The 12,056-nt window shown below is 43.3% G+C and overlaps 1 protein-coding gene across 1 annotated transcript in view; it reads right to left on the bottom strand.

Annotated features, from left to right (window-relative positions):
• The window catches only part of NRCAM (neuronal cell adhesion molecule), a 138,504-nt gene extending 127,024 nt beyond the window's left edge, over window positions 1–11,480 (bottom strand). Inside the window, exons 1-3 of the mRNA XM_015415280.1 lie at window positions 11,393–11,480; window positions 9,013–9,030; window positions 4,763–4,868 (exon numbers count right to left, since the gene is read on the bottom strand). Coding sequence (XP_015270766.1) covers window positions 4,763–4,868; window positions 9,013–9,030; window positions 11,393–11,480 — 212 coding nt within the window. The remainder of the gene's footprint in view (window positions 1–4,762; window positions 4,869–9,012; window positions 9,031–11,392) is intronic.
• Between the last annotated feature and the right edge of the window lie 576 nt (window positions 11,481–12,056).

Raw genomic sequence — 12,056 nt, 5'->3', positions numbered from 1 at the left:
CCCTACTTTTTAAAGCTACTGAAGTGGGAAGGGACCATAGTTTGTACCAGATTGCTATTTACTACATCTCACAAATAGGTTTCTGAGAATGAAGCTTTTCACTCTGCTATTCACTATTAAACATGCTACCCTTTTTTGTGCATAGATGCACAGTATTACATCTGGGCCACAAAAATGTCAAGCACAAATACTGGATGGGGGATACATTTCTGGGGAGTAGTATATGCGAAAGAGATCTTGGGGTAAGAGTGGACTGTAAACTAAATATGAGCAGTCAGTGTGATGCGGTGGCAAAAAAGGCAAATTCGCTGGCAGCTTTCAAGAAGAGGCTGGGTGAATATTTTTCAGGGATGCTCTAGGCTGGTCCTGCATTGGGCAGGGAGTTGGACTAGATGGTCTGTATAGCCCCTTTCATCTCTATGATTCTATGTTTACTGTAACTAAAAACACTAAATAATTTGTAAATTATCTACTATGACTAGGGTCCAAACATCCTATCAAGTCACAAGCAAATAGTGCTTCCTCATACATATGGGAGAGGGGTATATTTTCTTCCAGCACTCTCCCTCACATCTGATGAGGTTCACTCTAAAGCAGATTGATCTCAAGGGTCTTTTAGGGGGGGTTGCCACTGGAATGGGGAGATCTTAAAAAACCATGCATAAGTAACAGAACCATGGACTACGCTTTCAGTTCCATCTATTGTGGGTATATGGATTTTTAAAAGTCTATCTGATGCATACATGAGGTCTTAATTTTGAAATGAACTTAGTAATGATAAGCATTTACACATTGCTTCTGAAGTGTTCAAAGTACTTTATGCACATCATCTTGTTGCAGCCCTTTGAACAATCCTATAAAGCAGAGGAAGGGCGCCTCGTATCATGGCCTATTGGGATCAGTATACGTTACCGCCACCAGCACTTTATCTGTTATGTATATGAGTTTTATGATGGTGCATTGTGTTTAATGCATTTGTGTTTTGATGTATTTTAACTTTTTAAATGTAAGCTGCCTTGAGGCTGCCTCGGCAGGAAGGGTGGGATACAAATAGAATTAAATAAATAAATGAATGAATTATCCCCCAAACTGCACATAATGACTGAGTTGGAAGGCTGTCTAATCTGTTTATGGCACCAAAAAAATTTAAATGGACTTCTTAGTGTGGAAATGACCGGTGCCTGCGCATGCAGCAGGCATTGGCGTTTGCCTGCCCTTCACCTTCTCCAAGGAAGCACGAGGGTGGGGAAAGCCAATGGTGGCTCAGAGTAGGAGCACTGGCCAATTGAGGTCTGGCTCAAAGGCCAGGTCTGGTGGTAGCCACCCTCCTTTCTCAGTCTGGCCTAGCGTGAGCTTAGAGGAGGTAGGAGCTGTGTGACTGGGCTCAATCAGGAAATACGTGGACTTAACCTGGGAACTCCAGCAGCAGCAGCAGGCCTGTCCCAGCAAGCTGGGTTTGGAGCCTTGGGTGAGGGCAGCAGGAGCTTTGGGCAGTCAGCAGCGATGTCTGTCAGGGCTTCCTTCCTTCCTTGTCCCCTTCACTGTGGTGCAGTTAGTTGGTTATGAACCCGCTTCCTGTGGAAGCGAAGCTGAGGTTGCGAGTTTGAGCCCCATCCCTGAGTGTGGGCCACGGTGACCAACTGACCAGCACCTGGCTCGAGTTCTCCTCCACCCACCTACTGGCGAGCCCAATGCTGTTAGGGTGGGTGGCTGCCCAGCTAGCACCAGGACCCATCTTTTTGCCCCCCCACAACCTCACTAGTGGGCTCTTCCTAAGAGTAGGCCACCGAGTGGCACAGAATCAGCTGCTGGCTGCTGGCGCCTAACTGGGCTCTCCCCTGCCCATCTGTCTGTCCAATTTTGAGCATCCTGGGTCAGCCATCCCAGCCCATTCAGGCATCTTTCACTGGAAAGGGATTTTTTGTCTGATTCAGGATAAGGCAGCTTTAAGGTGCATGGGGCCAATCCAGTGTAAGGCAGCATTGTACATTTATTTGCAACAGTGAATTTATGGGCCCAAGGTTCTAATTCGGAATAAAGCAGCATCAATCAGTCCTCTCCACCAGCTTGCTGAAGGCAAGAGGAGGAAGACCGCCATCGCCGAGCCACAGACCGGAAGTCCGGCTTTAACAGCTCTTATCTTTATTCTATCCCCAATTTCTCATCGGTACAGTATGCCAGCCAAGAAGGAACCACAGAAGATGGGCAACTCGGCTGGGAGGGCTCCCAGACGGATGCCACCAGCCATCTCATCCTCTGAGGATGAGGATGGGCCTTCTTTGTGGGACCTGGCAGCTAAAATCAAGGCCATGGAGAGGGCCAAGATGGAGAAGTGGAAGGCTGGTGGCAATGGCATATCTGTGGTGGCCACCCCGCCTAAACCTACCAGGTCTGCAGCTTGCAAACAGGAAAGGCGGGCCCTCTATGCCAGGTTGGCGCAACTGTGGGAGTCCGAAGATGAGGAGGATACCCAGGAGCTGAGCGGTGGAGCAGGAGTGGTGCCAGATGACCTGGCAAGTATGGGTAAGTTCTCCAGTCCCACAGGGGGACGTCCCACCATTGGGGCCGTGCCAGTTCCCCGTGGGGAGTCTCAGGGGGTGAGTTTAGGTACCGGTGGTGGTGGGAATTAACACAGTGGGGCAGGCATGGCAGGGCCCCTGTGGGACAGGGGGCAGCAGGACCCAGCAGCAAAACTTCCCTAAACATACATGGAGAGGTCTCTCCCTCCGAGGGATCACCTGCTGCAGGCCACAAAGGCGAAGATTTGGAGGGGTGAGTATGTGGACATGTTCATGCTCATCTTTAGGGATGTTGAGGTGAAGGTGAGAAGGATGACCCCAGGGAGTTAGAGAAAATAAAGTACATGCAAATTGACAATTGGCTTTCACCTTACACCATTTACATGGGAGTGGTAATGCAGTTCCTAGACCAGGGGCCAGCATTGGTAAAGTATCAGGACTTTATACACAGGGCACCTAAGGAATACTCATGGTCCACTTGGCTGTGTTACGAGATTTTCTACTCTCGAGCATCCCTGAACCCCTCGTTGCCTTGGGGCCTGGAGCACCAACAGCTCTCATCCCGATGCATGGGTCCCGCAGGGGCCATTTCAGGCAGGTATGCAGACAGCAGGCACCTGGTGGTGCATCTGCACTTGGGTGCTGAGCAGGGAGCTGGTGATAAGCAGGGGGTCCAACCCTGTCTCATCTGCTGGGGCTTCAATGCCTCTGGGACATGCTTGAGAAAGATGTGCAAGTTTAAACGTGCTTGGAGTAGGGGTGGAGTAAAGCACCTCACATCCTCCTGTGACAAGGGCACCTCTGAGGAGAAGGAGCCCAGGGGCCAGGACCATTAGAAGGTACCCTGCAGTGACAGCAATTCAGCTGGGGGCGGGGTGAGCAATCATGGGATCTCAGGTCAGGCACAGGGGAGGGCTAGGTGGGGGCAGCACCACAGATGCCTGGCACCAGACAGCCCTTCACCCATGGTTCATCAGGACGTTAGCTAGATTGGTGGGGGACACGAGGGTAGGCCAAGTTGGTCAGGGTGGCCAAGTGGGTGGCCTGGATGGATAAGCAGAGGAGGTAACTTTGGTACCCACTCCTTGGCATTGGACTGGCTTCAACAGCCACAGGGCAGGAGGCCTAGTCCCCTTGAGGTCTGGCATTGGGCTATGTGAGGCCCCAGGCATATGGTGCTGATGGAAGTCACTGATGCTGGCTGATGTTGTCTTGCCTTATAGGACGCGGCATGAGGATGGAGGTCACCAGTATAACGGTTGGAGGCTCCAGCTTAGGCACCCCGCTAGGCGTTGGAGACTAGGCTTCTGTTGAATGTCTAGGTTGGAGTGCGTTGAAGCCAGCCATTACCATTTCTTTATGATTGTTTGTTGGCAGGAGCACCTCCCCAGGCCATGCATTTTGGTGGTGACAATCTGGGCACTAGGCCAGCAGTCTCCACCTGCGATCAAGTCCTTAGTGCTGTATCTTTTCAGGCATGGTGTGGTTACTGGGTCAGTCCTTTGCTTGACTGATCTGCACGGTGGACTGCATGACCCGTTAGTGGTTGGCGGGAGGAGAGTTAAGCTGAGTCTAACACCCTCTGTGATGGGAAAAGCACAGGTTGAGAGGATTCTGAATTGGCAAGGACCCCAAGATATCAGCGGTTGGGGGGGGTCCTCAAGCTGGGTACCTGTGGGCTGTGCAGTCAGGGTGACTCTGTTGGAGCCCACTTTGGGGTTGGAGGAGCATACAACAAGTCTTAAGGCTTAGTAGTCCTGGGTTGGAATGTGCCCTGCATGGAGTGCAGACCATGATGAGTAAGGTCCGGAAGAATCCCAGCCTGGCTCTGAGCCGGGGTGGGTTTGCCCTGTTAGGAAGCTTGCTTGCAAGCACAATACAACCCGTGTTTTAATGTGTTAATGAGATGGTGCAGATCAGCTTATGCATAAATAAAAGAATTTAGAAAAATGTTCAACAAATAAACAAATTAAGCATCAGTCTTTAAAATGGGACCAGGAACTCCTAAACCTTTTTCAAAAACAAAAGTCTGCAGATATTCAAGCAGCAACAGAGAATCTTCAATATCAGATCACTAGATCTAGAAGCACAATTGTCTTTCTTGCTGTGAAGTATTAGATGCAACAATCAGCAGCATACTTCCCTATTCAAACAACCTTATCAAGACTATTTCTCAATAACATGGATACACACATTATTTTTTAAAAAGCATTAAACCTCAAAGCAATAAAATCAGTGCTTACCTAGGAGGTGGCTTTCCTTTTGCTTCACACTGTATTACAATGTTCTCCCTTGGGTCAATAATATAGTTTTTTGGAGACTGTTGTGTTATTGTTGGAGGCTGTGGCACTTTTTAATGAAATATAATTCAAAAGAAAAGGAAAAAATTAATTATATTTTCAGAAGAATGAAGATGCTGTATTTGTAACAAGTAAAAAAAAGTTAAAGCAAAAATAAGTTAAAAGTAAACCACAAAAAGAGAGATGACAACCATAAATATCTAGTGCAGCTGCAATTGTGCACAAAGGTTCATGGCAGTAGTTGTCCTAAAATCAATGAGCAATGATCTGGAGGTACATCTGGAGAGCTGTGGCCTAAATTGACAAAACCAAACTCTCTACTCCATTAATTCTATTCACTGCACAGCATCAAGCCATATGTACACCAATCAACACTGCCCAACATTTCAGCCTCAAATGTTTTATTATTTTCAACTGCTTATATCTAAAACTTTTCACAGACAAATAAGCTTCCACCAAAATAGCCAATACAACATGAAGACATTCCACTGCCAAATACCCCCTTCCTCTACTGTACAACTCTCCAAGCCAAGGTTCTCATTATAAGCATTCTGCTGTTAATTACTAATTTGTTTGGAATGGCATGCAAATCCAAAAGAACAAAAAGAGTTGTTTTATATCAAAATATTTTATATCAAAATGTTTTATCATAAACAGGACTGTATCCACACATTGGCATATATTGCAATATTGTTATACTACAGTAATTGTTGACAACTGGATTGTTTTGTCCAGAAGTGTTTGGCATAGTGCAATAATATTGGAGCCAGTATTTTGATGAGTTTGTGGTCTTCTAATGCACCACTGATTTTTCTACCACTAATAGAGTTCCAATATGAACTGTTTACAGAGGTTCAGGGCTTTACATTCAACACTTATGGGGAAGGGGCTGCTGGTTAATCAACTGTGCCAGACACACAAGCTTAGTGCTCTGCCCTGGACACAACCCAGAGGAATCTGCAATACCTAAACCCCACCGAAAACACCATGGTGACAGCCCTCACACCTGACAGAACCCTTCCCTTCCCTTGAGCCACAGAACCATTCTATACTGCACACAGACAAGCAGGTCAGCCACCCAGGACCCCTTTGGCAGAGTTGGCTGCTGACAATCAAGACAGGCTTAGCGGGAAGGAGGCACCTGAGGATGATGTTAGCTGGCAGCACCAGCTGTCAAAAGCCCAGCGATAGCCAGAAGCACTAAGCTGGGCAGCTGCTGAGGTGGAAGCAAGACATGCATGCACCTGAAGAAACAGGGGTACAGTGACTAAGTGGGAGGAGGTTGCCCACTGGGTGATGCCAATTAATAATGCCAGGTGTCAGAAGCATCGAGCCGGCAGAATGGAGATGTGGGAATAGGGGCACTTGTGTGCCCACAGAGAAGATTTCTCTCTGAGAAATGCCAGTTAAGTGAACATTCTGTATAATCAAGTGCCAGGCAACAAAGCTTTTACTGCACATATAATATGTCTAAACTTGTTTAGAGAGGTTCAGGGCAATAGCTGTTTCTAACATGCTATATACTTGCAAACAGCTTTTTTTTCCCTTTTTTTTAAAAACAGCTTTGATCAAGGAGCTTGCATTAGTGAGTGTGTTAATAAATGTCATTTTCTATAGGAATAACATATTTCTATCCGCCTTGTGGAAAGAAATGCAATCAAATGTCTTTAAAAATTAATTCTTTCTGTACTTATTTATTATTTTATTTATATACTTATAGCCTGCCTTTCTCCTCAGTGCAGCTTACATCATTCTACTCTTCTCCATTTTATCCACACAATAACCCTGTGAGGTAGGTTAGGCTGAGAGTGTGTGACTGGCACAAGGTCACCCAGCAGGCTGCCATGGGCCAAGTGGGGATTCGAACTTGGGCTTCCCAGATTCTAGTACAACACCATGCTGGCTTTTTCCCATTAACTGAATTCTTCCTATACCTCCTTAGGCAGCTCTTAGCCATCCGTTTTATTACATAAGTAGTAATTTATAATAGCCAGCACAGACCATATGATAAATACTGTCTGAAAACAGACTACGATACAGTTTGCTGCAAAGAATACTATAACCAATTCCAGGTCATGACTTAGAAAACTGGTAGGGTAGGTCTGTGCGTACAGTGATAAAATGTTCAAAGGATACACAGTTGCACTCCTAGTGATTTCTGAAACTAGAGGAGTTTCATACAAAGCAAAAGAGAGAGCATTGACTATGTTCAAGTACATGCATACAATCTCTGGACTGCAGCCACAGTATATTTGCTTTTTTAAAAGAAATAATATGATACTGGATGGGCAACTTAAAACAAAAAGTAAGATAACAAGTAAAATTTAATAAAGTAAAACATAAACAGTAAAATTCATCAGCATTTTAGAAGAGCAACGGGTAGTATAAAGCAGACACCACAGCAAGCCAGCTTAAGCAGGGAGAAAACAGGGTCGGAGATAAAAGTCCGTTAAAGGTTTAGGTGAACAAAAAAAAAAATTTTTTTTGGCCTGCTACTCAAAAGCCAATAAGGTGCCACCTGGCATTCTACATGTGGGGAATCATAACTGGGAAGGCCCCACAATCTCTGGTAAGGCCCCACATTCACTTCCATGGGCAGCAGCACCAGGTAGAGTGCTTAAGATGAAGACCTTCATTGACAGGCTGGATAGTTTGGGAAGAGACAGTCCTTCAGGCACCCTAACCCCAGCCCCTTTAGGGCAAGCAAGTGCCAGAACTTTCTATCCACTCCAGTAATACAAAGGCAGCTGATACAAATCTCTCAGCGCAGGGGTGACACAATCCCTTTATCCTGACCCTGAAAGCAATCTAGCTGCTGCGTTTTAGACTAACTCAAGTTTCTGAACTTAAAAAGTCTTTGAAAGTGGCTCCAAGTAAGGTACATTGCAGTTGTCTAATTTGGATGTGATCAGAACGTGGATCACCATAGCCCAACGACACCTTTTAAAGGACAGCCATAGCTGGCTTATAGACCAAAACTGATGAAAGGTACTATATAACATGGTAGAGATCTGAGCCTCCAGCAGCACCACTTCCTCTGCTATAAAACTATACTTTTGCTTCCCTGGTCATGTTTTTTAAGTTCAGAAGTGCACAAATTACGTGCTTTGGTCCTTTACCTGGAGGGGAGAGGAGCCCTACATGAGCAAAATCCTGTTAATACTTCTTTATACTTATACGAGAAGAGAGATAACAGGATGGAAGAAAGAAGAACAAGAAGTAAGAGTTTCACCCTGCTGCCTGGTCTAGCACCTCCAAAGAGGTGAGGGAGTAAGAGTACATTACAGTCAAATGGATCTTGTATTTGATGAGGGAATGTGATGGGATCATTAAAGAGTCACTATTTTGGAAGGTAATTGTTTGTTGGCATAGTGGATACTAGAGGGTGGGTGCACGTATGTATGGATCTGAAAACACAAATTAAGACTGCATGCCTGGAAATCACAAAAACCAGAGGAAAAGTTAGCAAAACATACTATGCTGTGTACAGATACTTATTTCTCTGGACCAACAGGAATGAAGTTTCTCTTATGGATACTGCAATACCAGGCCTCATCCAGCTTAACTGTAAAATGATGAAAGCTGCACAGGAAAATGCTTCTCGACTCCATTTTCCCAACTGCAACCATGTATCTTTATTCCAATTGAGTAGGGAAATATCAAGCAGTTACTAACGGTCAATTCCCCTTATTAAAAACAAAGTTTACAAACATTCCTAAAATGTTCAACACTACTGAGAAAAGAGAGATAACACCCTCCCACACAGAGAGAGAGAGACTCGTGAGCACTTCTGTGAAAACGGCAAGTACTAAACAAAATTTGAAAATAAATAAATAAAAATTCATTCCAAAATTACCTCCAGATAATATAGTGTCTACAATACTGGCTTCAAATAATCACCTGTACACAGCATTATATAGGGTTGTCAGCTCCAGGCTGGGCAATACCTGGAGTTTTGGGGGGTAGAGCCTGAGGAAAGCGGGGTTTGGAGAGGGGAGGGACTTCAATGGGGTATAATCCCATAGGGTCCACCTTCCAGTTGTAAACCCAGGAGTTCTCCAGCCACCACCTGGAGGTTGGCAACCCTATATTATTAACAGCACACTACTGTACAAAACACACATCATTTGGTCTTCACACTCAATGCACACAATGGAATTTTCATTTGTATCAAGTTTTTGGGCAGAACTTACATTCTTCAAGAAGTTTTGCTTTTCCCCCCACATTAGATTCAGCAGTTGAATTGCAGTTATGGATTAAAGAAAATTATTTGTTAGTACGAAGTAAAAGTGAAATCTTAAAAACTATTGAAAAATATACCAATCATCGGCATTAAAGATCTTTTCTAAACAACAAGCACTCATATATTAGATATACTGAAATAATTTTGTTAATGTGTCAGGAGTTGGTGTGGCTTATTAAATGTGTGGAACCCTTATCAAATGCTGAATTTTCAAGTACAAGAACTACATGTCAGTCTGACTTATAAAGGACATTTAGTATTGATAATGAAAGTCCTGACAAGGTAGAGAAGAGAATTAATGAAATACAAATATTTTCACACTAGAGTCAAAATTAATATATCCATATATAGAAGATCAACTAAACACCTAAGACTCCACTGGATATGGCCCGATATGGACCAATTCTATTCCAAGACATCACAGATGCATAGTTTTTATCTATACTGTTACATCATTGCCAAACTATTTGAGTATTTAGAATATTTAGAATAAACCTGCTAATCTTAACTGTAGCATTTGTAACTTATGCTATAGGAAAACTAAAAATTTATTTTCTTTCCTTTTTCCTGGTTTTTTAGATCTTATGACTGGGGGGGAAAACCCTCAATAGATTACTAATTCATTTGCTCCTGGAGATATAAACTAAGTCTGCAATTCAAAGAAGGAATTTACATACAAAAATGAACATTGACAATACAATGAGATCTCCCTTTCCTCTGCAACTAATCCTGCTCCAGAAGATGCAAGCCACTACTAAACCCAAAATAGAGTTTGCTTTTCTCTGGGTTACTTGTTTGGGTGGTATCTTCAGAAGTTATCTCCTCCTTATTCCTATATCCACACAACAGGGGGGGAAATTTAAACCTGTGCAGTGATGTTAATTTCTTTCACAATAAGAAAAACAAATTCTCACCTAAGAATTAAGGCATTAGGTTTTGCATTACACAAACCTGGGCTATTATTTAATGTAAAATTTCATATTTATCGAAAATTACTGTAACATCCGAACTACCATTAACTAAGCTTTGCAAAACAATCTTCTCTTTTCTCCAGCAACCTCCTGTGCTTGAAAGTCAGAAAACTATTCTAAACAATATGCTATGCAGTATAGAAGATCACAGGAAGAAGGGGAATCTATATTAAATTGACTCCCAGCTACACACCTGGTTTCCCTAAATAGCTTCTAAGAGCTAGAACAGTTTGGGTTGAATTTTATTGAGGACTAATACTGCTTGTATGTGTGCATGCCTCCCATGTACTCAGTTTGTACATTTGTAGACAATTTATTGCAAAAGTCATCATAAAGGCCAAGCTAGATGTGACAGCATACCCATTTTGTTTAAACCCAGGTCTGCCATAAATAAATAAGGCATGTTAGAGAGAAGAGCTGAGCAAACCCTAGTCAGCCTAGTCATAGCCCCTTTCTCCAAGGACTTTCACCAAAGTGCTAAGACAGACTGCAGGGAGATAAACCATCGACAGGGAAGGGTTTGGCATCCCTCATCCGTGATACTTGTTCCCAAAAAGTGGAATTCTATCCCCTGATTTATAGACAATTGGAGAACCTTCATGTCTCATATAGCCCTAAGTCTATAACACTGAGCGGGTTTGGGTTAAATTAATGTGCTGGCATTTGACCATTAAAGTCCTATAAGGCTTGCGGCCAGCATACCTTAAGGTTTCGCCACTCCCAAATTAACCTACCCAACCACTATGGTCATCTTCAGGGGTCCTGCTTTGGGTGCCGACCCAAGAAAGGGCCTTCTTGGTCTTGGCACCATAACTATGGAATCCCCTCTCTAGGGATATTCATCTGTCCCCCTCTATCATTGTCTTCCACCAGGAATTAGAGAGTTTTCCATCTTGTTTGGTGTTTTCTCTCTGATTCTCCTTCCTGTCTATGTTTTTGTTTGTTTAATTGATGTTCTTATTGTTTTATATACATGTATTTTAAAAGCTTAATTTAATGTTCTTGATTGTTTGCTGGCTTGGGGGCCCTAAAACAACACAAAAAAGAGTTGAAAGACAGAATAAAAATGTTTTAGATTAATAAAAATAAATAATGCTGTTTTCTCCAAAAAGACTAACTCTGTAAAAGGTTATTGCTGAAAGCCCTATAACTAAGGGAAGAGGGAACATGGAAGAGTCTATACTAACAGAAGCAGTTTTCTAAAAACATATACATTTTCTTTTACAGTGTGATTTTAAGTTGCCAAGATTTTTTTCCTTCTAACCATCTTAAGTCACCTGGTCCCATTGTTTACTATTATTTATACCCATGCTCTTAGCCAGTTATACTTTCTTTAAGCTACAAAGCATTAATACTTACGATCAGGAGGTACTTCCAATGCTATAATTATTTGGCATAGAAAGAAAACCAAGGAAATTCTGCGTGCATAGATATTGCTCCTTTCCATCCTTATTCCAAGAGTCATTATGAAACTTGCACTAAAATTAATGCAAGCTCAACTTTTTCTTCTTATTATCAAAAGAGATTTTTGGAAACAGTTGTGTGAATACAGTTGTTCAATCTGGAAAAGAAGTAATGCCAAACAATAAAGAACTGAATTCTATAGTGACTAGGAACAGACAATCATACTACTATGATCCTTATATTACAACTTCTTCACACATTATAAAACTGAATTCACCTGAGATCTGTATATAAATCGTACTGTGCAATGTGGGTACACATGGATTTTTACCTATATGGACAACTGCTGGGTTGGAGCTATAACTATGGAGCAGGAATACCACAGAGCTGCAGAGAAAGACAGGTTGCTTACCTGTAACTGGTGATCTTCGAGTGGTCATCTGTGCATTCACACCCTTGGGAATACTCTGCGCCTGCGCTGACCTTCTCGGTACCGATAGCTAGCAAAAGGGATTTTCGCGCCTCTCCCAGGTCACGCGCCGGCTCCACTGCGCATGACCAAGGAGGGGCACGCAGATCCCGCCAGTTCCTTCTGACCGCCGCCCAACAGCCTTCAAAG

This window comes from Gekko japonicus, unplaced genomic scaffold, assembly GCF_001447785.1.
Source record: "Gekko japonicus isolate JY-2015 unplaced genomic scaffold, Gekko_japonicus_V1.1 scaffold453, whole genome shotgun sequence".
Taxonomy (NCBI): Eukaryota; Metazoa; Chordata; class Lepidosauria; order Squamata; family Gekkonidae; genus Gekko; species Gekko japonicus.
This window is presented reverse-complemented; position numbering and strand designations above follow the sequence as displayed.